The 24,553-nt window shown below is 43.6% G+C and overlaps 8 protein-coding genes across 8 annotated transcripts; 4 read left to right on the top strand and 4 right to left on the bottom strand.

The window, feature by feature from the left end:
- Positions 1–278: 278 nt before the first annotated feature.
- V1516DRAFT_672157 (uncharacterized protein) lies at positions 279–2,243 on the top strand. Its single transcript, XM_066921701.1, has 3 exons — positions 279–478; positions 852–908; positions 978–2,243. Exons 1-3 carry the CDS (start codon positions 419–421, stop codon positions 1,980–1,982), a joined length of 1,122 nt encoding a protein of 373 aa, XP_066779407.1. The 5' UTR covers positions 279–418; the 3' UTR covers positions 1,983–2,243.
- Positions 2,244–2,296: 53 nt separating this feature from the next.
- V1516DRAFT_231120 (uncharacterized protein) lies at positions 2,297–3,804 on the bottom strand. The gene has a single exon (XM_066918770.1). The coding sequence runs from the start codon at positions 3,591–3,593 to the stop codon at positions 2,610–2,612; it is 984 nt and encodes a 327-aa protein (XP_066779406.1). The 5' UTR covers positions 3,594–3,804; the 3' UTR covers positions 2,297–2,609.
- Positions 3,805–3,924: 120 nt separating this feature from the next.
- Positions 3,925–5,739, bottom strand: V1516DRAFT_663200 (RNA polymerase III transcription factor IIIC subunit-domain-containing protein; the record flags this gene model as incomplete). Its single annotated transcript, XM_066920492.1, has 4 exons — positions 3,925–4,001; positions 4,056–5,276; positions 5,324–5,561; positions 5,626–5,739. 4 exons carry the CDS (start codon positions 5,737–5,739, stop codon positions 3,925–3,927), a joined length of 1,650 nt encoding a protein of 549 aa, XP_066779405.1.
- A 125-nt stretch (positions 5,740–5,864) lies between these two features.
- Positions 5,865–8,795, top strand: V1516DRAFT_635106 (phosphatase 2A regulatory B subunit-domain-containing protein). The gene is made up of 3 exons (XM_066920006.1): positions 5,865–6,135; positions 6,262–6,747; positions 6,797–8,795. The coding sequence occupies exons 1-3, from the start codon at positions 6,112–6,114 to the stop codon at positions 8,396–8,398; spliced, it is 2,112 nt and encodes a 703-aa protein (XP_066779404.1). The 5' UTR covers positions 5,865–6,111; the 3' UTR covers positions 8,399–8,795.
- On the bottom strand, positions 8,702–12,859 carry V1516DRAFT_231239 (fungal-specific transcription factor domain-containing protein). Its single transcript, XM_066918771.1, has 3 exons — positions 12,561–12,859; positions 11,447–12,502; positions 8,702–11,390 (listed from the first exon to the last, which is right to left on the bottom strand). Exons 2-3 carry the CDS (start codon positions 12,397–12,399, stop codon positions 9,005–9,007), a joined length of 3,339 nt encoding a protein of 1,112 aa, XP_066779403.1. The 5' UTR covers positions 12,400–12,502; positions 12,561–12,859; the 3' UTR covers positions 8,702–9,004.
- Positions 12,860–14,074: 1,215 nt separating this feature from the next.
- Positions 14,075–21,947, top strand: V1516DRAFT_690041 (uncharacterized protein). The gene is made up of 5 exons (XM_066923828.1): positions 14,075–17,277; positions 17,327–18,840; positions 18,893–21,382; positions 21,436–21,601; positions 21,654–21,947. The coding sequence occupies exons 1-5, from the start codon at positions 14,337–14,339 to the stop codon at positions 21,848–21,850; spliced, it is 7,308 nt and encodes a 2,435-aa protein (XP_066779402.1). The 5' UTR covers positions 14,075–14,336; the 3' UTR covers positions 21,851–21,947.
- V1516DRAFT_672141 (mitochondrial carrier domain-containing protein) lies at positions 21,948–23,221 on the top strand. The gene is made up of 4 exons (XM_066921700.1): positions 21,948–22,012; positions 22,067–22,560; positions 22,612–22,739; positions 22,789–23,221. The coding sequence occupies exons 1-4, from the start codon at positions 21,986–21,988 to the stop codon at positions 23,061–23,063; spliced, it is 924 nt and encodes a 307-aa protein (XP_066779401.1). The 5' UTR covers positions 21,948–21,985; the 3' UTR covers positions 23,064–23,221.
- On the bottom strand, positions 23,048–24,531 carry V1516DRAFT_672138 (ankyrin repeat-containing domain protein). Its single transcript, XM_066921699.1, has one exon. The coding sequence runs from the start codon at positions 24,410–24,412 to the stop codon at positions 23,147–23,149; it is 1,266 nt and encodes a 421-aa protein (XP_066779400.1). The 5' UTR covers positions 24,413–24,531; the 3' UTR covers positions 23,048–23,146.
- Between the last annotated feature and the right edge of the window lie 22 nt (positions 24,532–24,553).

Below are 24,553 nucleotides of genomic sequence, written 5' to 3'. Positions count from 1 at the left end.
GGTCCGCAGTCAAGGTCTCCGGGTTTGGGCCGGAGATGCGACACAGAATAGCGGGGGCAGTTGCTGGTTCAAGTCTGTGATTGGCTGATGGGATTGAGGGGCAAGGGCATGAGAAGTCGAGCTTAGCCAATGAGTGTCTGCAAACAGAAGTAGAGTCGATTATTGTCGAATTGAGTACCAGTAGGGGTGCGAAGCCGGCGGGAGGAAAGAGCGACTTGACTGCGACACGAGGCGACACGATCCAGCCCGCGACGGACGCCGCCGATTCGGATTCGCCAATGGAAAACCGGTTTTCCATTCGTCGTTTCTCTTCTTCTCAGCGCAAACGAACAGAAGACCGCTCTGATTTAGAAATTTTTGGCTTCTTTTTTTCTGTTTCTTTTATTTAGAATTCTGTCTGCTTTCAGTTTTGTTAACCATGTTGTCTTATACTCGCGCTTTTGCTCGTTCGTCCGCGTTTCGTGCGCAGCCTTCAATGGTACGTGTTTGTAGAGAGAGTGAGGTGTGAGAGGAGAGTACAAGATTGATCCATCTGTCTTTTCGAGCTCAAACAGTGCCAGATCACGACTAGATTTTCTTAAGTTAGTCCGATCAATGAGCTCTTTCGAGGATTCTTTGCCGAATTGTTCTCTTTGTTCGGTTGTTTTTTGTCAGCGGTTCGAAGCGGATCTCGGTCTTCATCGGATCATGTTTACTGAATTTTTTGATTTGATCTGTTCGACACTGTTGATCTTATGTATACACTGCAATAATCTTTTGCGGCCGATCAGCTACATTCTACATTCTCGTCTCCGTCTATGTCTCGATGATGATTTTCTTCGATCGTTTGCAGAATACTAATATTTTTCCAGGCTTTCCGTCGTTTGGCTAGTGATGTCGCTGCCTACAATGGCAAGCCTAATGCGGATGTAAGTCGTGTCATACTAATTGCCGTTGCTATTATTTCCTAGAGTTAATCTGACACCTTTTTTTCTTAGGGTAAATACGTCGTCACTCTGATCGAGGGTGATGGTATTGGTGTCGAGATCTCGGCTGCCGTTAAGGCCATCTACGCTGCTGCCAACGTTCCCATCGCCTGGGAACCTGTTGATGTTACCCCCATCTTGAAAGACGGCCGGACCGCCATTCCCGACGATGCCGTCGAGTCCGTCAAGCGTAACTTCGTTGCTCTGAAAGGACCGCTAGCAACTCCCATTGGTAAAGGTCACGTCTCGCTCAACTTGACTCTTCGTCGTACATTCAACTTGTTCGCCAATCTTCGTCCCTGCAAGTCTGTTGTCGGCTTCAAGACTCCTTACGACAATGTGGACACTGTTCTTATTCGTGAGAACACTGAGGGTGAGTATTCCGGTATCGAGCATGTCGTTATCGATGGTGTTGTTCAGTCGATCAAGCTCATTACTCGTCCCGCTTGCGAACGTGTAATTCGTTATGCTTTCCAACATGCTATTTCTTCAGGCAAACCCAAAGTTCTGGTTGTTCACAAGGCATCTATCATGAAGATGTCGGACGGTCTTTTCTTGACTGTTGCCAATGAGATCGCAAAGGAATATCCCAACATCGAAATGGGCTCAGAGCTTCTCGATAACACTTGTTTGAAGATTGTTACAGATCCTACTCCTTACAAGGACATCGTTATGGTCATGCCTAATTTGTACGGTGATATTCTTTCAGACATGTGCTCAGGTCTCATTGGAGGTCTTGGTCTTACCCCGTCTGGTAACATGGGTGACAAGGTGTCTATCTTCGAGGCCGTCCATGGATCCGCTCCTGATATTGCCGGCAAGGGTCTTGCCAACCCCACTGCTCTTCTCTTGTCCTCCTGCATGATGCTCCGTCACATGAAACTTAACGACTACGCCGATAAAATCGAGGGTGCCGTTCTTGAGACTATTGCATCTGGTCCTGAGAACATCACCGGTGATCTTAAGGGTACTGCTTCCACTCAGCATTTTACTGAGCAGATCATCAAGCGCTTGTAAGCTCCGCTAGATAAGAAGTTTGATTTTGAATTCGCAAAGTACAAATTTCGTTAGAAGTCAATTATTTATTTTTGCTGTTTTTTCTATTCTTCTATCGCTTTATTTACTTCTGCTTGTCCTTCTTCTGTCTTTATCTCGACATACTTACCCTTTTTACACTTATCTTTGTCTATCCTTTTTTATGCAATGGCCTATCTGTGATCGGCCCTGCTTGTGCCGGTCACACTCTCTCGAACCCTTTAGTTATTATTTTGAAGATTTTAGTATTTTACAATAAATCTATTTTGAATTATTTCTCCATCGTTCTTTATTGCAGGTGATCGAAAAGTTATTGCATTAAACTTCTAGCTTTGTGCTGTTCTTACTGCCTACTGGTTCGTCATTGCAGGGGCTAGTGTTCTAAGTAGTGTGCTCTTTGATTCTACACAAGATGAGTTTCAATGGGTCAGAATGTCAGTCTGATCAGAACACGACTTAACACCGCTGGAATTCTTAAAAGTTAAAAAATATGTCTAGTGATAAATAAATTAAATAAATTAAATCATGCAAGCATAAACAACCTCAAAATAGCACGGCCTGGCATGAAAAAAAGAAAACCGTCGATAAATACTCCCTTACAAACACAGGTTACTCCTTATCTCCTTCTCCCCATTCTTGTCCAAGTCCTTCATATGTTGGCTGAGCTTCATTAGTTTGATCTACTTCATGATCTGGTTGTTCAGTCTCAGCTGATACAGATTCAGGAATAGCAGATTCATGTGGTGGCTCAGAAGTCAGTTCGGGAATAGTTGTTGGCGGCACATACTGAAAAGGATCTTCAGACTCAGCCAATACATCATCTAATCCTTCTCCAGACCAACCTTTGCGTGCGACTCCTTCGTACATCTCAACTTCCGCCCTGACAACCATCGTAGCGTGCTTTAAAATCTTGTGCGAAATATCCTGCGTAATATCCAGCGAATACTTGAAATATTCATACTTCAGTCTCTCCAGTCCATCCACCTGAGAAGTCATATCCATCAGCGCCTCCCGATAAAGCGCTAAATTCCGCTGCTTCTTCTTTCCAAGCTTTACATTCTGCTTCTCAGTCTTGCGAAGCTGCTTTGTCCTGGCGATCGCCTCCTTTTGAAATTTCTCTTCGTGCTCTTTAGTCAACTCCACGTAAGAATCAAGCTCTTCTTTAACAGGTTGTTCAAAAGTCACGGGAAAAGACTCCGCAAGAATTCGATGATGATTAGCAGCCAAATACTGCAGCCCAGCTGCACTGCTCAATCCATCCTTGCTAGTCTTCGCTCCTCGGCAATCTGCGCACGCTTCAAGTGCAGTCCCAAACCGACTTCCGGCTTCCGCAACTTGTTCTAAGGCCGCTCTTAGTGCAGACGCAGCTTCTAATAAAGTCTGATAAGCTGCTATGTTCGATTTGATGTCATCTTTCGAAACAATGATAGAAGGTAATGGCGGTGGAGCAGGAAACGTAATAGAAGACAGGGTTGGAGGCACTTTTGAAGTAGAGGTCGTAATCGCGGGCGTTAGAACTTCCTCCCCATTCGGATTGGCAGTAGTAGAAATTTCCGGAATATCTACCGCAGTTTCGACAGCAGTTTCAGACATCTCGATCCTGATTTAAAGGCGCTCAAATATTGTGCAAAAAATTTAAGAAGTCGTCTATCGACTAAAGCTAAAGAATCTGTGAATCTGAAGTGTGGAGAAAATGGAAGAATAGCAAAGCTCGACTGCTGGATGGCTCAATGCGGCCGAGCCCGAGACGTGATGGACAGCCCAGTTACATTCTAAGGTTCTAGTTCTGGGTCTGCTCATACGGGTCCATGGCCATTCCCAGCTCAAAGGTACCAGAAACTGAGCCCCAGAAAAAGCAAGCTAAAGAACCGCTATACTCTGACGTCATCGAGAACGCAATATCTGGTCAGTGTCTCTATCCTAATTACAAGTCCTGGACCTCATCATTATCATTTTCATCAGCATCCTCGTCGTCAAAAATTTCGTATTCATCGTCGTCAACTAGGATTAGCAATTAGAAAATAATTCTTAAGATCAAAAGAGCTCTGTACTTACCCTCTGGGTCATCCCCATCTTGCCTGACAATACCAACCAGACCTCGTAAACGTTCAGATCCTTCGTTGTCAGTCTGTGATAATGCGTATGATAGCACTTTATCTTTCAAAGTATCGCTGCTTTCATAAATATTATTTTCCGCACTGTCAGTTTCCTTGCCATCTTTCTCCATAACACCATTGTCAACCTCCTCTAGTATATTTGCTATATCGATCTGTCGAATAGGCTCTCCTTTAGTCATACTATATAACTTAAATCGGATAATTCGCCGTATTTTGGCCATAGTAGAGGCCTGATACCAACCGTCGCGCTCATCCACTTTGTCTCGAAGTTCAGCATCATTTATCAAACTAACAAGTACCGGATCAGTAATATCACAAAGCTGAAAACTTCGAGCTCCAGGAAGATGGATGCCATCAAAAATATGTTGCGGAATATGTATATCCTCTACAACTTCTGCTGAGTTTTCATCCGTGATGACATCTTGTTTGACTATTTGTTGAACTTTAGTCGCTGCCTTTCCTCCTACTAATTTGCGACGTCGCCGTCGACTTGTAAGTTCCCTATACAGCATTTCTTCGTCGTTATTGACAATCCGAAAGTATTCTGTTTGGAATTTCGCATAGGTCTTGTCCTTACGTGGATCAACCCCATATTTAGTGTAAGTCGTACGCCAAGGTCCGCTTTTCCACGTAAATGCAACATATGAAACCAAAAACTTGACATGACTTGCCCACATATGTCGCAATTCCTCGCCGAGTTTTTCTTCCTCCAGTGCACGTCTGGTCCATATAGGTCTCTCTTCAAATGCATTACGTAGAATATTAATGATCTCAAGAGTACGCGGATTTGAAGGCGTGTTTCTCAGAGTAGGTAGTTCTGGAGAGCTTTTGTCATTGGAACTCGGGACGCTTGGGTCAGACCAACGAGCGACGGTAGAAGATAAACGTGCTAGCGCAGTTTTATTGACTAAACGAGTAGTACCAGTCGCCTCATCAGTGACTGCCGTTACGGCAGGATTCTGACGATATGCATATTCAAAAGGCACATTAACGCGCGAAAACCGTGGAGGCGGAGGAAGATCAAGATTGGAAAGTGAATAAGCCGAATCTTGAAATAAATTCAAGTCTTTTATCGCGTCAAAGTTGCCTGCATGTAGAGAGTCGCGGATCTTTGACGCGAAAGGTGAGTGCAATGTACTGTACTGAAAATCTGCAATTTCTGATTTTGTTAAGAAAATTCCTAAAAATGCGACCAGAATATCTTACCCCTAAATCTTACAAATGTGTGTATTACTGCACAAGGAGCATATGTATATTCTGTAGGATGCTGGGCAATTGCATATCGTAGATCACCACCGGCCGCTTCCAGATGGGCACGTTTAACACGCACCTTAAGCAGAATACCGTGTGAGGTATTCGTCGCGCGGGAAGAAATAGGATGTGAGAACACGTCTTCTGGACGCAATCTTAGTTCGAGAGGAACCTGTCCAGAAGAGTTTATAGTCTTAAACACAAATTAATATTTCGGGATGCGAAGAATCAATCAGTAGCTTGAGAATAGATAATACCTTTCGGAGCGCGTCCTTCCCACCTAGCGTAACTATCGCACGATCTACGTCGCGTACAGCACCTGGATGCTCGACGCAAACAACGCGCGGAAGCAAATCCAGCGACCTTTCCATAACAAATGCATGAGCAATTGTATTATATTTTAATCAGGCTGATCTAGTTACTAGATCGAGCAGTCAATATACAATCGTGATAAATCACAAGGCCCGGTTAGGTGTGAGCACAGAGCGGGCCTTGTTCCTAAACTAAACCATTACCAAATTTAATCAATCGTCATCATCCTGGCCTCTCCCACACTAACCGCCCCTTACTGCGAAGGAAATCTTTAGGCAATCACTTTCATTTGTTTTCCATTGCTTTTCACTTGTTTCAAGAAGATTTGTGCTTACTGTCTGTATATATTTTTGTGCTACAGTAAATTGCTATACTGGCGCCGTTCTCATCCCTTCTATTTTTTGTGCGCAGTGTTCTAAAGCGCGTCGCTCATGAAGGGCTTTAAGCAGCGTGTGGTGAGCTTTTTTCCCTTTCTTCGTTCTTATTGATATCTGATCTACCCTTTTTTGCATTGTGCCTGTCTGAAATTGATTTTTCTGTTGTCAAATTGTCACTGATGTACTAATCGAGACTTATATTAGCTTTCGCGCTCCCGCAATTCCCACGACTCCGCAACCTCGCAATCTGGTGCATCATCTATCTCCACATCAACACTAAGCTCCGCATCGTCCGGTACTTCGTCTCGGAAACTGAAAGATTCGTCCTCCAACACTACTTCTCCTACTGTAGCCCCTCTTTCTACTCCTTCGTCACAATCTTCTCGCTCTCAGGATGGAACTCCGGTTGTTATTGATGTGTCTAAATCAGTGAGACCAACTCAGGCACCCTCTACAGGAATTACAGCAAGTGCAGTTGGCACAGGAACTGGCTCTAATTTAAATGCATCCTCGAGTGGTTTTACCGCGTCCGCAGGTTCTAAATCGAGCGTCTCAACTTCGGCATCAAACAATTCGCCTACTTCCGTCCCTCCTCGTAGTACCGTTACTCCTCCGCCTTCACAGCCCTCGATCTCTATATCTGCAGCTCCAACATCCAGCCCTTCTAGTCCACCTAGTAGTGTCGGATTAGTATGTCTTATCTTTATATGTGATGGTTATTCTAGCTAATCAACTTTAGAATCATGTTCCTCCAGGAGCTACGGAGACTATGCCGGGTGATCTAACTGCTCCTCGGCATGCGGGCCAAAGATCTCCTAGTTTCGATCGTCTCAAGACTTCATTACCAGAAGAACAGCTTGGTACTCCTGGTCGCCGCCATCATTCCAGCAGATTTGAGGTTTCCGCGAAACGGGAACTAGAAAAGCTTCCTGGGTTTCACGAGGTTGCTGCCTCTAGTCGGCAGGAGCTCTTTTTCCAAAAAATCGAACAATGCAATGTTATTTTTGATTTTTCCGATCCTTCGTCCGATATGAAATCTAAAGAAATTAAACGCGTTGCTTTACATGAACTTCTTGATTTTGTTTCGTCGACTCGGATGACTTATACTGAGCAAATGTATGCGAGTGTTGTCGACATGTTTGCACGAAATCTCTTTCGGCCGATCCCCCCTCCAGTAAATCCGATCGGCGATATTTATGATCCAGATGAAGATGAGCCTGTACTGGAAGTTGCATGGCCACATATGCAAGTTGTATACGAGTTTTTCTTAAAATTCATTGAATCTCCTGACTTCCAGCACAGCGTTGCGAAGAACTATATTGATCACAGCTTCGTCTTGCAGCTTCTTGAATTGTTCGACACTGAAGATCCTCGTGAACGTGATTATCTCAAAACTACACTACATCGGATTTATGGCAAATTCTTAAATCTTCGAGCTTATATTCGAAGGTGCATCAACAACGTGTTCTTTCAATTTACTTATGAGACTGGCCATTTCAATGGAATTGCTGAGCTACTCGAAATTCTGGGTAGTATTATCAATGGATTTGCTTTACCTTTGAAAGAGGAGCATAAAATTTTTCTTGCCAGAGTTCTGATCCCATTACACAAAGCGAAATCATTAAGTCTATATCATCCTCAGCTGGCGTATTGCATAGTACAGTTTATCGAGAAAGATCCTACACTGACGGAGGAAGTTGTTCTCGGATTATTACACTATTGGCCCAAGGTTAATAGTCCAAAGGAAGTCATGTTCTTGAATGAAATTGAAGATATATTTGAGATTTTGGAGCCGTCGGAATTTGTAAAGATTCAGGTTCCATTGTTTCAGCAGCTGGCTAGATGTGTATCAAGTCAGCATTTCCAAGTTGCCGAGCGGGCTTTATACTTATGGAATAATGAATATTTTGTGTCGTTGATGTCTGAAAATGTGGAGGTTACTATGCCGATCATGTTTCCTGCGTTATATAGGATGACACGCAGCCACTGGAACAGGACTATTCATGCGATGGTGTGTAATGCGATTCGAATGTTTATGGATCTGAATTCAGCCTTATTTGAAGAATGTGCAGCTTTGTACCGTGAGACAGAGGAAACAGCAGATGCGCGTGAGGAAAGACGCCAACAGCTCTGGAAGCAAGTTGAGAATACTGCGCGACAAAATGCGCTTGCATCCGGTAAAGAGATGCCGCCAGTTGAACCACTACTTCCTGCGAATTTATTATATACCAATCCAGCAGAAGAACAAGATCCAGCATCGCCAATTATGATTGATTCAGCAGGAGATGCATTTGTGGATCCTGTTGAAGCTGTCTCAACGACAGCTGTTCTTGGTTCCTAATAATGTACTTTGTTTCTTTCCCTTTTTTTGTTCAGCTTAGTTAGAAAGGCGCCGAAGAACTTGTTTGGTTGTATTTTTCTGTTTTTTTTGTTAGTTGAGCCATGGGTTCTGTTCCTTTATATTCTGAATTGTCTTTTGCTGGCCAAAGTAGCCCTTATTTTAGTACTGTTCTATTCCAGCTAGTTTTCTTTTCCTATTATTTGCACAGTTTTATTTATTCTCATTTATTCTACTTGTCTTTTCTATTATATGTATATTCAAGAAAAGTACTACAATATTTCTGGTTATATTATACTGATAGTAACACCGATATCTCCAAGATTTATCAGTATCCGCACGTGACTACTGTAGACCTAGAAGTGAACAGCCTAATTGAATATTAAGATATCTAGATCAAAGACATTGTAATTATCGTAGGAAATATTATAAACCGAATCCAAAAAAAACACCCATATCCTGTTATATATAGACGAAGCAAACCCCAAATAAAATGCATCATAAAGATAAAAAATTGTTATAGAATATCAGATAATAAGGAACGAATGATCATAAAGTTTAGAGAACGTGAACTATATAAGAATTCACATTACGAAGGAAAAATTATTATTATTTCTGTGTGTTCGGTGACGTTTGGTAGGATCTAGCTGGTGGAGCTTCCGTAGGCCAAGAATATATCCACTCCGAGCTCGATTGCAGAGAGGTCGATGGCACTACTGGGTTTGATGTTGACGGTACAGTCGAGATACCAGTGGCAGACATTCCAGGGACGCTTACTTTGGAGGAGGAGGAATCTGAAGATGGAATTGTTGATTCAGCAGGTTGAGTGGGCGGTTCAGGCGAAGATACCGCTGATGATTCTCCTCGAAGGATAGCAGTAGGTTCAGATTCGACAGATGTTTCAACAGCGGAATTAATAACCACTGAAGAGGGAGAATCTGACTTTTCTGCCATTGATGTCGTCCCGGTATGAGAAGCACCTGCAGTTTCTGCTGCCGCAGAGCGATCGGCAAGTGAGGTGGAAGAACTGTTTGTAAGTGAAGCACTAGATGATCCATCGTGATTAACATCATATGCGACTTCATTCCAATAGCGAATCTCGTGCATATCAGGCAAAGTGTATAGTACATCTTCTTCAAACGGCCGATCACTTTCATCAAAAGCGACTTCGTCTTCGGTATCAACAGTCGTTGTTGTACCGATTCTAGACTTACTCTTTCTTGCCGCGCGATTTCCAGATGAGCTATCGGCCGACCGCTCTCTACTATTTCTTTCTTCATCTTCGTCATCATCGTCATCATCTTCTATATCTTCCTTCTTACCAGACTCCTCAGTAGACAAGATTCCCCGCTTATCAATCTCAAATACAGGAATCTGTGTAATTGCCAAATCAAGCTTTCTCAGCGCTTGGGCAACTTGATCAAACCCTCGTGACATAACTCGTAAATTCCATCGATATTCATCCAAGCATGTTTTGTAATATTGCCGCTCGTTCGCATCTTTGGAAGTAGACAATAATAGCGCGGCAAATGTACCCACAATCGCGAAATTGGTGGCTGATGCAGAATACCAAAACGCTTGAATATGCTCTGGCCGAAGATTTTTCACGAGCTCCATTGCTGCCTGGAGTCTTGTGCGCGCCGCAGTTCGAACAACAGATACGATCTCAGGATCTGTATCGGGCCTAATAGCATGGATGATTCGTCGGTGAAGTGTGATCTCAGTAACAAAATATGCCAAATGTAAGGATCCGCTCGAGGAGAGTTTACGAGTTTTCACTTGGGAATTCACTCGAAGAGATTCAGGAAGTGCTTGATGCCAATCTTTCAATTTGATTTGGATTGGCTTTGCCTTCTCAAGGACATCTTTGATATCTCTTAAATTTGTCTCTGCTGCGACAGTGAAAAAAGTGATCAATACTTCATGCAATATGTCCGACAAGGAAACCATTTCTTGAAACAGTCTCCGGCCATTTTCAACTTCCGCTGATCCATCCTGGTCGCACTCGTCAGCAACAGTTTCTGGAAAATCATCAGCAGATAAATTTCTCACAAGCCAATTTTGCTTATCCATGTGAGAAGGCCGGGATTGAGTCAGAGCATGCCATTTATCCTGGAGCCAAACGGCCCACGCAAGACGTCGTCTCAAACCTCGCTCCCACCTAGGAATTCTCCAGTGCTCGCAATCAAGTCCTAGCCCAAGCTCTTCTGAGAGTGCTACGACATGAGTACAAAGCGGCCAATCTCCAGCAGAATCTTGCCGTCGCTGGAGAAGAAGAAGCCCTGCTTGAACAGTAGAAATTTTTGGGAGCATTAGCAGATCGGTAAACGTGCGGTGGGCAAGTTTGGCCAGTTTATCGGCATCTGGCTTTGTTTGTTGAGTCAACAGTGGATCATAAGACCACCAGTTGAGAGCAAGGCAGTACACAGCAGCAAGCAGAGGGGGTGATAACTCCCGGTGAGTTCGAGAATACTTTTCAAGAAATACCTTCTTGTGTAAAATTGGAAATGAGGGGTGCACAATTCGGAAGTAAAGATCAATAAGGGCTTGACCATGAGGTGCAACAATACGCTCAATGTCGTCAACTGTTCGAAGGCGATCTTCGTAGCCGTCCAAAGTACGATCACATTCAATAGTGAACATTGCATCTGGGCTTACACGACGAATACTGACGGCAGAAGACAGTTGAGCTTCACGATGTCTATTGAACGGGAGTTGCGATAAAAATCCATAATCAAATGCGGACGTAGAACCAACATATGTTGAACCACGTGGATTTTGAAGTCCAAGAGACTTTTTAAGAAGTGAATGACCCTGAATCGTAGAATAGTCCTCGATGGGTAAGACATCCCGGATTGGAGGGGAGTTTGAAGGAATATTGAACGGTGTTGCAGCGGTGGATGTATTTGTACATGAAGAACTCACAACTGTAGAGTTTTGACTCGCATCGGTCGACGGAGCGGTCGTTGACATATTTGGCGAAGTTTCTTCTAATCTGTAAGACACTTGATTAGTAACATAAACAAGATTAAATTCAGAACTTAGCCATACCGTGCAGATTTACTCGAACTCGCAGGAGTTTGACCCGAAGAATCACTAATATCTCGCTTTCGACGTGGTTGGGGGCCCTCAACGAAAGTACATTTTAATTTTTTATACCGGCAGAGTACGCAAGAATCGTCGTTTAGAGGGATGAAACATCGAGACTTTCTTCGGCGACAAGAGTCACAAGGTCTAGATTTTTGAGCAGCCTGCAAAGAAAGAAAAGTGGCCGCCCGTTGCTGAGCAGTCAGGGCAATGGATGAGACAGGTGTCTGTCCCAATAGTGCTGCTTGAGAAGGGTCAACATTAGGAAGAGGTGCTGGTGAAGGGAATGAAGGAGGTAGACCTCGAGAACTATAGAGCTGAGGGTTTTGCGATTGATGTGGAGGCGGAAGAGAGGAGGTAGGAGTAGAAGCTGCTGAAGGCAAGGCATACTGTAATGGAACTATATTTGATACTGGTCTCTGCTGTTGGATCGGAGCGTGTATTGAAACAAATGTTGGCGGAGGAGGTCCAGACTGAGTTTGCGGAGTTTGGGGAGCAGAAAGACCCGGCTGCTGAAGCTGCTGATGGTGAATAGGAGTTGCTGGAAGACTATGTAAAGGAGAAGGGGCGGAAGGACTTAGGTGGGCCTGTAATTGATGCTGCAGTTGATGCTGTTGCTGTTGCTGATGCTGATGCTGTTGCTGATGCTGTTGCTGTTGCTGTTGCTGATGCTGATGCTGCTGTTGCTGTTGCTGTTGTTGTTGTTGCTGATGATGATGATGCAACTTGCGTGGATCTGCCGGAGAAACAACGGACTGCATCGGGGAGGACGATGAGAGTGGAGGAGGAATTCTGTATGGCAGTTTGACTGCAGGGCCAGGCTGATTGAGAAGCATGGAGTTCTGAGGCGGCCCTCCATTAGAAGGAGAAGCAGCGGGACGCCCGGCCCAGGCTGCACCGGACGGAGGCCGTGACATTAAAGAGATCAGAACAAAACGACAAGTGGAGCCCAAAAATAAATTTCCGAACCGGAATAACAAAAAATTCTACTACAAAAGCGAGCAAGACTGAGGTGACAATCTGAGAAATTTGGGATTAGTAAAGTAGTGGTAATAGTAGTGGAGCAGTAAGACTCAACTGGGTGGGAGAGAATGGGGAGATGGGACGTAGAAAGTCTCCAAGAGCTGCGAACAGCTCTGGACCAGCTGACGGTATAATATGAAATGAAGGAGCGTGGCCAATAAAAGTAGGACTTTCTGAGGAGTAACTACAAAGCGGGGAATACAGAGTTTCTAAGTGAATCGAGGATTGTCGGGGAACTGGAGACCTGTGAACGAAGATTGAACGATCAAAGGAAGAGGGAGTCCAGACAAGACCTCATAAAACTCGCCCGAGTAAGTCCTTCAGCACAAGCTGACACAAACATGCTTTCAAGATATCTATGGGAGAGTTCCAGAGAAATCCAATGATGAGGGCAGTTTGTGCAAGGTTCTGAACAGGAGAAGACTTTGTTGACAAAGTGGGCGTGTGATCTACTAAGGCTAACAAAACCACGCGGGCCAACAAGAATGGGTTAAAGACGGTCGAATGGTCAAGCGAGCAGCAAACTGCCTACCTCTGCTTGCAAAATCAGATGGAATCAATATGCAGACAAGATGTGGATTCCTAAATTGGTTGAACAAATAGCTGCTTAATACTGGATACCCTTTGGGAGTCGCCGAGTGGGCAGACGCAGCCAAAGATGGATTTCAGGGATAAGCGAAGCCCACTTTTGGTCAAGGGCCCGCAAGTTTGAATCGCAGTGCTATGCTGGCCTAATTAAGGTCGTATGTTTTGCCTATGACCCTGCGACAGTGGAAACAGAAAACATTAACAATCGAGTTCCGACATCTATATCAAATAATTGCAGTTGTGCCATTCAGAAGACACTTAGTTTGTTCTATCCCGAAGCCATTTCGCAGTCTCCGCACTGTCTTCTCTATGGTGCTTATTTGATAATCTAGATACGCCGCATAAGGGTAGGTCTAACAGATAAAGTATAAGAGTTGAAGATGCTATTAGCAGTCTGAGCTCAGCAGAATTGGACCTACACAGAATTACGATTAGACACTTAACAATATATCATGACATAAATTCAATATTCTAGAAATCTTGGAGCTCCTTCGCTTTTCGACAAGCTCGTGAAGCTTATCAGACAGCTACCGATGTTGGCGCTTGTTTTGAACCTAGGATTATGATTTTTTATTCTGGAGTTGACTATGATTCAAAGAATTTACTCTGCTTCGTCTTGCTAGTTCAGTTGTCACAGCGTTTTTAAAACTCCGGCTGAGCCATCTTTGCGTCGCTCTGACCTTTCATCTTGTCGAAGTGATTATATAATCAGTTCGTATTCGTGCACCCAGGCTCGATGACCGATTTTACTATTCCTACCCTTCTGGGAGCAAACGACAAGTGAACCGTTAAAAGTGCGGCGGTAGGCTATTATGGGGTATCGGATCTGACTTCCATTATGAAAAGTAACCGTAGGAATGATACCGGAATAGTATCTAGCCGCATAGTATGTTAAGCCTTAGTACCTCCCTCCACCGAGTCTTCCCACAGACAAACGGCCTTAGAATACGGTCGATCTGCTTTTCTCGCTCGTCGTTGGCTTCCATCGCGCATTTCGCAGAATTCTGTTTCTAATCGCTGACGTCCGTCCTCAATTTTGCCTGCTGAGTTGATATTTGGCAATCAATTTGGGCATGATAACAGGCTCTTGTGCGTGAATATTGCTGTCTCTCCCTACTGTCATCTAGGATACATCTTAGCACTAGCTCTGTTAGTCAACTATCTAGTCTGGTCGTCCGCAGTTTATACATCATCCTGAAATTCGTCTTGCTTGATTCATCCGCAGTCCTAGATAATTATCGAGATGTCGCATCTACTCAATATACCATCTGATAACTCTACCGACTTGGTTGCCTCCACTTCTACTTCAAGTTCGTCCACAATTGCTTCTTCCAGTTCTGTTCCTCTGTCTCCTGCGATCTCCTCCCAAATTCCACAAGATTTACTAAATGAGCTTTCATCGATCCCGAACTATGTGTTTGACCTATCTTCTGTCACTCCGACCTCTTATGGCTCCTGGCATGTGCATGGAACCCTCATTTCGGTCTCGGATGTCGCCGTGCTTGCTCGCATTTCACCCTCTCAAAGAGCACTAGGACTAGAGCAAGAATTTACTGTCGTCCGTCATCTCCAAAGATTAGATCCTTCTTATTCACACTTCATTCGAGCCTTTTCATTTATTCGTTTGCCTGTTTCAGGTGCGGTCGTTTCAATATTCGAAGATCTTGGGCACAACGACCTACTAGATTTCTCATCCGCTCTATTCTCCACTGCTGTTCGTCTAGAGCACCCTTCATTGGACTCGAATGTTTCAGAACCCGTATCTGCTTATGACCCCTCCGCATCTCCGCCATACCGAATCATCACTCTCCCCCAGTTTTTGGATTTTGCCATCGGTGCTTCTATGTGTCTTCAGGTGCTCCATCTATCACACAACATTGTCCACGGCGAAATCAGGGACGATGCTTTTGTATTCAATTCTTCTTCAAACACTGTTAAAATCGTGCAGTTTGGTTCATCAAGCCGTGCTCGCCAACAATCAATGCTTGATAACGCTTCTATCGAAGAGCATTTCGAATCATTCGCACTCTCCCCTTCTTATGTTTATCTATCACCTGAACAGACAGGACGGGCTTCTGCCTTAGTCGACCACAGGACTGATATTTATTCTCTAGGAATTGTATTTTTTTCAATTCTCTCGAATCGATTACCGTATTATGGCTCTGCGATGCAAATTCTGAATCAGATCTTGCATTCCTCAGTGCCAACTTTAGAGACGTTGAGGCCAGATATACCTCCTATAGTGAACAGTGTTATTCAAAAAATGACTGCTAAAGACCCTCATAATCGATATCATTCAGTTTCTGGTCTACTACATGACTTATATCGACTCCAGTCGCTTGTCCTTGGCAAATGCAAAGGAGGGGATGACATAGAATCATTCGAGCTTGGAGCAAATGATTTTTCATCTGTTTTTGTACTGCCCTCACAGCTGATAGGTCGCAGTGCTGAAATAGATTTTATTATGAGCATTGTGCGCAAATTTGCTAAACGAAGAAGTACTGATGATAATCTACATACTGTGTCAACATCACTGACATCATCGTACATGAATTCATCAGCTCGCGGAAGCAACTCGACTCGTCCTTCTACCGGTACCCAGCAGTCCGAAGGAATGCTAATTTCAAATGGAATAGACCATCAAAGTGATATATCAGATACTATTTCTTCGACAACATCAAGATCTGTCAAGTCCGTGACTTCTGGAGGTTCTTCAAGGTCTACTCCGAATTTTTTGGCAACTAGAGCAGCGCAGATTGGCCGCTCACATAAACATCGAACAGAGGTCATTACTATTCGCAGCTATCCAGGAATCGGAAAGACTGCAGTTATTCAGGCTCTTCATAATCCAATGCGGAAGTATGGTCTATATGGCCGATGTAATGGGCGAGAGAAAACAAGACTTGCTTTTGAACCTGTTGCTAAACTAATGTCTTCTCTGCTAAAGCAAGTCTTGGCGGAGAATCAAGAGATAGTGACCCAATTTTACTTAAACTTGCACGCAAAGCTGGGATCTCATTGGCGACATTTATCTCGCTTTCTCCATTTAATTCCAGAATTAGCATCCTTTTTGGAAATTGAGAAAAAGTCGCGTCAGGCATCAGATACTCTCCAACAAGCTTTGCTTCGCTTGGACGAGGACAGATCAAATTCAGGAACGCCTCCAGTTGGCAAAGAGTTTTCGGAAACGGAATCTACAACTGCAAGCAGTAGCAGTGGAATCAGAATTTCCACAACCAGCGCTGGACAGGAAGGAAGTGTAAATCAAGGCCATACTGGCTTTTTTGGTTTTGAGCTTTTAAAAAATACTGCGGGAAGTAAGATGCATGTCACCTCATTCCTGCTTGCAACTTTTCGAGCTCTATCTGAAATGTTTGTTGTTACAATTGTTATTGCAGATTCACATGTTCTAGATGAGGAATCTCTTGAAATGATTCTAAGCCTGGTTAATTCCAAGCTGAAAATAATTGTCATATTCACATATCGTGAGGATGTGACTTTGCCAGCTCCCTTGCAGCTGTTTCTCGACTCAGGGTACCCTCGTCTAACTAAGATTCAACTGAGGCCGCTTAACCGTGTCGGAGTTGAGGAATATATCTGCAGAACTCTCCATAGATCACCCGAAGATATTTCAGAGTTGGTAGATTTTTGCATTGACCGCCTGAAAGGAAATCCTTTATATTTAGGATCTTTTCTCACAGAGCTCAATAAGACGGGTGTTATTCGTTTTAGTTTTCGAACTGGCCGATGGGTTTATGACTCTATCGAGAGAGTGAAAGATGCTTATGTTGAGTTCATGTCACATGCTGATATTGATATCTCTTTCATGCTGCATCGATTACTTGAATTTCCGAGATGTGTCCGAAATTTTATTGGATGGGCTTCGTTATTGGAACCTCCCTTTTCTTTCCGTATTGTGCAAAAAATATATGCCCGGAATAATCAGCGAGATACATCTTCGAGCGACGAAGTAGCTACAAATGATGACTGGATGGTACAGGATTCTGACGACAAATCAATATCGAGTCTCCAAACGCTAATCCAGGCCGGAATTATCATTGCTGTTTACCCAGAAGGAACATTTACTTTTGTACACAATCGATGTCGCAGAGCTGCGCTAGCTTTGATTCGAAATGAAGACTTGGCATCCAAACACTTGGTAATTGCTGAAGTTCTTATAGATGGTAAGCTTAAATTTTTTTCAATATTGAATTGCATTTAACTGCTTTACAGAACCGGAGCAGAATTCTGCATACGTTTGCGAACATCTTCTTGCTTGTATGCCGCTTCTCCAGGATAGACCAAATAGAGCGCGATATCGAAAAGAATTTCTTACAGCAGGATCTTATGCGAATAGGGACGGCTCACTTTTACTTACAGAACAGTATTACAGATCTGCGGTTGAACTTTTACAGGCGGACTGCTGGAACGATGACGCTGAAGATGGATCGTATTCTGAGTCATTCAAGATTTATTTTAAACTAGCTAAAGTTCTCTTTTCTCGCGGTCGACCAGATGAGGCTCTAGAAATTGCATGTCTTATTCAAAAACATGCTAGAAGCTGGGCCGATCGAACAAAGTGTTATTCCTTTCGTTCCCAGGTCCATTTTCTCAGAGGTGAATACGACAAAGTAATTCAGGTCGTAATGCCAGCTCTTTCACAGCTCAAGATGAAAGGAATATATGATTTGGAAGATATGGGAAAGTCTGAAAGGTTTTGGGATTTATATCATATGATTGAATCAAGCACCGATGAAGAATTACTGAACAGAGAGCGAATTGATGATCCAGTTGTATTGGCAGCGAATACGCTTGCCGGACGATGTCTATCAGGAATTTACATGGTATCACCAGAACAATTCTCAACGGCTACGATGATTTTTGTCTCCTCTGAACTTAATCTGGGAGCAGATGATTATCTAGGTCTTGCATATATATATCTTTCTATGGTTGCGATTTTTAGATTTAGAATGTATCATTTTGCCTCTCGACTTCACGATCTTGGACTTAAGGCACAGGCTAAAGTAGCTGATCCATTGATACAATCCATTGGCCTTGGATGTAACCTTCGATATCTTGAGCATATGTTCACACCGTTTCAAAATAGTATGCACGATCTTTGTGTTGCTGCGTCTCATGCTTTTGATCTTGGAGATCGGGTCGCTATTCTTCAATTACAAGCTCTCGAAATCTCGATGAAATTCTATCTTTTCTCTGATATGCAAAGTGTTATTGAGTTCGGCGAATCGATTCTCCGGGAAACTGACTGTGTATATAGTTTTGCTGATTCCATCATTACTATACGTGGAATCACACAGCTGGCAAAGGCTCTCTCAGGCTTGACCAAGTTGGATGATCCTTTTCATATCTTGAGCGATAAAGAGCATGATACAGTTGTATTTAATGAAGCATTGTTTTCGAAGACCTTGAGCTCATCGACAATTACTCGTTTATCGCATTACATATTTGCGCTGTTTTTGTACGGCTATCATGATGAAGTTTATGAGGCGGCAAAGAAACTTATTTATACTGAAGGTTTCAAATCGTTTAGTTGCACGCGCTCTACAGTTCATTGTTGGTATATTATGTGCCTATCTATGCTCTGTATCGCCCGAAGGGACGATACAGAACCTGCCAAAAGAGAATATTTAATCGCACGCGTCCGCGAAGTGTTGCAAAATTTGGATGACCGCTCGGCAGCTGCGCCCGAAGTTAATTTAACCGTAAGAGGAATTCTCAGACTTTCAGTAAGTTAATTAAGCTTAGATTGTTTTAAAAGTATTCCTGACTGTATCTTAGCTCGCGGACATATCCGGAAATTTGGAACTGGCTTTGAAGTACCATGAAGAAGTTATTTCTGAATGCAATGCTAGAGATCTCAAACTAGATACCGCTTTTTGCCACATGATCACAGGATCGATGTGCGTCCGAAGAAAATTAACTAATATTGGCTACGAAATGATTCGCAGGGCCGTTTCTATCTTTCGGGATTGTGGAGCATTAGGAGTCGTTAACCGGATCAATCAATCATTTCCCGAGGCGATAAACTTGAGGAATGAGAGCTTAACAAAGAGCGTTGGTGTTCAAACTGCGCTGGTATCATCTTCAGCTATGGAAACTGAGCCATTTGACAGTCTAGTTCCAAAATCTGGAGGAAGTTTAACTCGTGATGTTGCAATTGCGTTTCCAGATCTTGGAGGAGTAAATCCTGATAATACTCTATATCAAGGAGATGTGCAAATATCGAGTGAAAGAGACGATGATAATGGAGGAGTGACTCTAGACATTCTCGATTTAACATCCATAATCAAGAGCTCTCAAGTCATTTCAAGCGAGATTGATATGGATACTTTACTGATGAAAATGATTGAAATTTTCACGAGCACAACTAGGGCAGATAACTGCGCCATGGTTCTTAATGAAGATGGTAAATTTAGGGTAGCTGCTATGGGCACGGCGGATCATATAGAATCGTTCAAATATCCTCACCAGTCGTTGAATGCTGTTCAGGAACGTCTTTTCACACCAGCTGTGTCATACGTATCAAATACTGGTGAAGCCTTATTTATATCGAATCTGTCAGAGGATGAAATGTTTGCTAAAGCTGGATCAAAATGGTTGGAGCAGCATCCCGAAGGGCGAAGTTTGCTTGTCCACCCTGTCCTCCACAAGTCTATTGTTCTCGGGGTAATCTATCTTGAAGCAGCTCCACACTCATTTACAACACGCCACATGGAAGTGATTTCTATTCTATCTCAGCAAATGGGCATATCTATATCGAATGCTGTCTTATTCAAAAATATTCGAAAAGCTACCATGGCGAACGCTCTCATGATAGAGTCTCAAAACGCCAGCTTGCGAGCTGCACGAGAGTCTGAAGCTCGGTTTGTGGCGACCCTGGAAACCTTACCATGTATTATATGGATTGCTGATCCACCACCAATTAATTTGCCAGAGTTTTCAGTGCCACATCTAGAATACTTAAATCATTTCTGGTACGACTTATGTGGAACTGATGCACCGGGAGCTGCAGACGATGCATATCTCTCACAAATCCACCCAGACGACCAGTGCAAGTTCATTAGTTCACTTAAACGGTCGGCATCGGGAACTTACGAGCCAGTGGATATTCGAATCCGAACAAAGGATAACGTTTATAGGTGGCACGTCTGTCGAGGTACGCCATTAAAAAATGAAGATGGCGTTACAACGAAATGGATAGGAGTCGTTGTTGATATCGATGATCAAAGGCGTACACAGGAAGACGCTTTGAAGACTATGAGATTAAAAGAAGAAGCATCACGGATGAAGTCTGAATTTCTCGCAAATATGTCCCATGAAATTCGCACTCCGATTGCAGGAGTTATTGGAATGACTGATCTGCTGATAGAGACTGAACTAAATTCAGAGCAGAGAGATTTTGCAAATAATATTTTGCTGTGTGCTGATGCACTTTTGAGCGTGATCTCTGATGTCTTGGACTTTAGTAAAATTGAAGTTGGGAAACTTGAACTTACTAATGAGCCATTTGATGTTGCCAAAGTGTTGACCGATACGCTTTCTATTCTTTCTTTTCCAGTTGCGAAAAAGGGGCTGTTATTGATCAATAAGATTCAATTTTCGCAGGACACTATGCCGCTTGTTATGGGTGATTCGGGCAGATTTAAACAGATTGCAATGAATCTGTTGACTAATGCAGTGAAATTCACCAAAAAGGGATATATAACGTTGAGTGCAGTTGACAAGAAAATAGCAGAAGATACAATAGAAATCACTGTCTCAATTGAAGACACAGGAATTGGTATTGCTCCGTCTGTACTGTCTAAACTATTTGCTCCGTTTCAACAAGGGGATAATTCGACCGCAAGACAATTTGGAGGTACTGGCCTTGGTTTATCAATCTCTAAAAATCTTGTCCAATTAATGAATGGAACGATTGGACTGACTTCGGAATATGGCCGAGGAACAATAGCGACACTAACGGTCCCATTCAAGATTGCGCCTACGGGATCTACTTTGTTAGAAATCACAACAGATGAGCATCAGTCGATGGTAGATGGACTTTCTTCCCGCGCCGTGATGCGAATAGCAGACATGGTATCACCAGTCAGTCAGCCCACATCTCCAGAAATGGAAGTCTTAGCAAGTGATCGATTAGTTGGTCCATTAGAGGATTTTGGACTGTTGAAAATAGAAAGTGCAGCTGGCAGATCGCGAAGTTCATCACTATCTTTCTCGAATGATAATAAGACGCGATCTATTCGAATTCTTGTAGTCGAAGATAATTTGGTAAGCTGTCAGACGAAAGTTACTTGACTGGGAATACTAATACAGACTTGCAGATCAATCAGAAAATTGCGATTAACATATTGAAAAAATTCAGTTTTCAAGTTGAAGCGGCCGAAAACGGACAAGAAGCTTTGCGGGCATTGGAACAGCGATTACAAATAGGCGAACCGTTTGATCTTGTATTGATGGACTGCCAAATGCCATTGATGGATGGTTATGGTAAGTTTATTCAGGAATTATTCAAAATTATAGAGCAAGCTAATTAGAGCAGAAGCAACAAGGCGCGTTAGACAGCATTTTGATACACGAATTTCTGAGGTCCCAGTGATAGCAATGACAGCGAACGCAGTTACCGGCGATCGCGAAAAATGCTTGGAGGCTGGTATGTCAGATTATTTACCAAAGCCTGTAAAGAAAAATTTGTTGGGAGAAGTCATAGCTAAGTGGGTTGGGCCAATTGTAGGTTGAAAATCTTGTACATTATAGAGTAGACCACATAGGAAATGTATTATATAATCACTGGGAGTGGACCTTAGTGCGGGGGAGCGGAACTAGAAGATAGACTTAATAGATTAGAATTTTGCAGGGAACAAGGGAGCATTAATGTCGGCACCTTGGGCAGATTTTATCGTAAGTATACAGAGATCAGCGGAGGAAAAACTATGAATCTAATGTGATCGATAGGCGGGATATGTGTCAGGAGTCGTCAGTATTGCGATAGGGAATCCACTTGATATCATCAAGGTGCAGGCTCAAAATGCCATTTCCGGAGCTGAAGAGGGCACAATCTTGCTATCGACAGAGGCTAGAGAGGTATCTACCTTGGGTACTCGGCTGCGATCGCTGCTTCATGGTGTTGCAGCTCCCGTGATTGGATATGGAGCTTTGAATGCACTACTATTTAGTTCGTATTCCATATCTTTACGTGCGATCGATCCATATGTCTCTCCCGTGTTGGCATCATTTACGGCGGGCACGGTAGCAGGACTGAGTACCTTTGTTATTTCTGCTCCGATCGAAAATGTCAAATGTCTTGCACAAATCAGCCATGGTGCTCATGAAGCAGAATTGAGTAGTTTAGGAGCCGCAAATACTTTGTATCGAAATTATGGCATTTCTGGGTTTTTCCGTGGTGGTCTTGTAACTGGATTAAGAGATGGATTTGGTTACGGAGTTTAGTATGTACTTTTATGCTTGATGAGCTAAAGCAGATTTACTAATTGGGCAAGCTTCTGGGCCTATGATTACGCGAAAACTTGTCTGGGAATCAACGGATCAGAACAAGACAGTACTTTAAAATTATTGCTTGCTGGCGGACTGGCAGGTTGCGCAACTTGGGCTTCTATTTTCCCGCTAGGTGAGTTGGTTTTGATCGATGGGTGGTTCGGCGACTAACATTGGTTCAGATGTTGTTAAAACAAGATATCAAGCGCAATCCTTCACATCTGCAGATCATATTGCAGAACAGCCTATAGTCCGCTACTCTAGTGCCTGGGATTGCGCAGTAAAGTCATACAGATCTGAAGGAATTAGGGTGTTTTTTAGAGGTTTGTCGGTTTGCTTGGTGCGTGCGTTCATTGTAAATGCGGTACAGTTTGGCACTTATGAATGGATGATGGACATCCTTGTCCCGACCCGAGGGGGACGTGGGGATGTTCGAGCAGCTGTGTTAGAAGGATAATATATTTAGATTTTAGTATCTTCCGATCAGTAGCGGATAAAGAAGTTCAGATTAAATCAAACGCCAAAACAAATGCAGTTGGTTCATGAAGCAGGTGCAGGAGGAACTGGCGGTTCCTTCGCTGGTGGAGGTGGTGGGGGTGGTGCTGTTGAAGGAGGAGGAGGTGGTGGTGGTGGTGATGGTGGGGGCTTTAATGAAGATTTGCCAGACTCAGGTGACTGAAGCGAAGTAGGAGAGAGACCTAGTGGTGGTGGTGGTGGCGGCGGCGGATGGGCTGGGGGTTTGGAAGTAGGAGAAGCCGAAAAAGATGGAATTGTTGGCGAAGACTCTTGGGATTTCATGGTCGACGGGATTGATGTGACAGAAGTCGAGGGAACTAAAGTAGTCTCGGAAGAAGTCGCAGAAGCCAGAATAGAATGCATAATTGCTGACGAAGCGGAATTCGCTGAATGTGCCGACAAACCATTGATTAATAAATCTGACTTTCTGCTGTTACGCTTTGAATGAGAAATGGAAGAGGTCGGCTCTGTTTTGCGAGAAACAGCTTGGGCAATGTTTGTAGCTTGCGTGAAGATCTGTTCGATAGAGATATTCAGAGAGAACTGTAAAGCTCGCCATCCTTCGGAGTTCTTGATGGTAAAGTCGGCTCCTCGATCAATTAATGTCCGTAATACTCGCGAATGACCGTACATAGCAGCGTAATGCAGCGGCGTATTTCCTTGCGCGTCCGGCTTATCCACAGCAGCACCGAAATCCAAAAGAATGTTCACAGTTGCGTCCAAGCCTTGCTGAGAAGCCAATATCAGAGGCGTATATCCGCCTGGTATACGACGGGGAAGTGGCGGACAGTTCAAGCCAACGACAATCGCAGAATTCGACCCTGCGGAACTGCCTGTCGCAGCTGCAATAGCACCAAATGAAGGCATGTCAGGCACATGAGCATCTGTCTGACTTGTGAACGCATCGTCTATAAGCTCTTGATCCGGATCTGATCCGGGTTGCATAAACTCCCTTGCACAAACTGTTGACATATCCAAGCATGCAGGAAATTTCTGAGCCAAAAAATGAATTGTCTGTTCGTTGTTCCGTTGCGCACACACATGCAGAGGTGTAAAGTCCGCCCAATCTAGCGATACTTCCTCCGAATCATGGCCCAAGCCTGTTAAATATACACACAGCTCAAAATTCCCATAGTATGCAGCATAGTGGAGATTCGTCCAGCCTGCGGTAGTTCTCGATTCTAAATCAGTGTTGACAAGTAAAGTAGGATACCGTCGAAGGATCCTCCGCACTGTTCCTCCGTCGTTATCCACAATCGCCTGCCGTAGGCGGACCGACGGCGGGCCCATCGTTTATTACTAGCAAGAAATAGAGCAATTATTTCCGTGTTGGACGACCGAAATAATTTTCTGCTTTTGAATTGTCAAATCCACTGTACGGTTAAACTGGCTTCTAGCGGAGAAGCCAGTTTCTGTCGCCGCACACTGCAT

The sequence above is a fragment of the Lipomyces oligophaga genome (assembly GCF_038497815.1).
Source record: "Lipomyces oligophaga strain CBS 7107 unplaced genomic scaffold V1516scaffold_2, whole genome shotgun sequence".
NCBI classification, from domain to species: domain Eukaryota; kingdom Fungi; phylum Ascomycota; class Lipomycetes; order Lipomycetales; family Lipomycetaceae; genus Lipomyces; species [Lipomyces] oligophaga.
The sequence above is the reverse complement of the archived record's forward strand: the minus strand, read 5'-3'. Positions and strand labels throughout refer to the sequence as shown.

What these genes read in the sequence shown, in the direction of transcription:
- V1516DRAFT_672157 (XM_066921701.1), top strand. Translation starts at nt 419, where the DNA reads ATGTTGTCTTATACTCGCGCTTTTGCTCGTTCGTCCGCGTTTCGTGCG. An exon ending in TTCGTGCGCAGCCTTCAATG is followed by an intron (nt 479 to 851) that starts GTACGTGTTTGT and finishes ATATTTTTCCAG; the next exon opens with GCTTTCCGTCGTTTGGCTAG. An exon ending in ATGGCAAGCCTAATGCGGAT is followed by an intron (nt 909 to 977) that starts GTAAGTCGTGTC and finishes TTTTTTTCTTAG; the next exon opens with GGTAAATACGTCGTCACTCT.
- V1516DRAFT_231120 (XM_066918770.1), bottom strand. Translation starts at nt 3,593, where the DNA reads ATGTCTGAAACTGCTGTCGAAACTGCGGTAGATATTCCGGAAATTTCT.
- V1516DRAFT_635106 (XM_066920006.1), top strand. Translation starts at nt 6,112, where the DNA reads ATGAAGGGCTTTAAGCAGCGTGTG. An exon ending in AGGGCTTTAAGCAGCGTGTG is followed by an intron (nt 6,136 to 6,261) that starts GTGAGCTTTTTT and finishes GACTTATATTAG; the next exon opens with CTTTCGCGCTCCCGCAATTC. An exon ending in CACCTAGTAGTGTCGGATTA is followed by an intron (nt 6,748 to 6,796) that starts GTATGTCTTATC and finishes AATCAACTTTAG; the next exon opens with AATCATGTTCCTCCAGGAGC.
- V1516DRAFT_231239 (XM_066918771.1), bottom strand. Translation starts at nt 12,399, where the DNA reads ATGTCACGGCCTCCGTCCGGTGCAGCCTGGGCCGGGCGTCCCGCTGCT. An exon ending in AGTTCGAGTAAATCTGCACG is followed by an intron (nt 11,391 to 11,446) that starts GTATGGCTAAGT and finishes AGTGTCTTACAG; the next exon opens with ATTAGAAGAAACTTCGCCAA.
- V1516DRAFT_690041 (XM_066923828.1), top strand. Translation starts at nt 14,337, where the DNA reads ATGTCGCATCTACTCAATATACCATCTGATAACTCTACCGACTTGGTT. An exon ending in GAGGAATTCTCAGACTTTCA is followed by an intron (nt 18,841 to 18,892) that starts GTAAGTTAATTA and finishes ACTGTATCTTAG; the next exon opens with CTCGCGGACATATCCGGAAA. An exon ending in TTGTAGTCGAAGATAATTTG is followed by an intron (nt 21,383 to 21,435) that starts GTAAGCTGTCAG and finishes ACAGACTTGCAG; the next exon opens with ATCAATCAGAAAATTGCGAT.
- V1516DRAFT_672141 (XM_066921700.1), top strand. Translation starts at nt 21,986, where the DNA reads ATGTCGGCACCTTGGGCAGATTTTATC. An exon ending in CACCTTGGGCAGATTTTATC is followed by an intron (nt 22,013 to 22,066) that starts GTAAGTATACAG and finishes TGTGATCGATAG; the next exon opens with GCGGGATATGTGTCAGGAGT. An exon ending in GGATTTGGTTACGGAGTTTA is followed by an intron (nt 22,561 to 22,611) that starts GTATGTACTTTT and finishes TAATTGGGCAAG; the next exon opens with CTTCTGGGCCTATGATTACG.
- V1516DRAFT_672138 (XM_066921699.1), bottom strand. Translation starts at nt 24,412, where the DNA reads ATGGGCCCGCCGTCGGTCCGCCTACGGCAGGCGATTGTGGATAACGAC.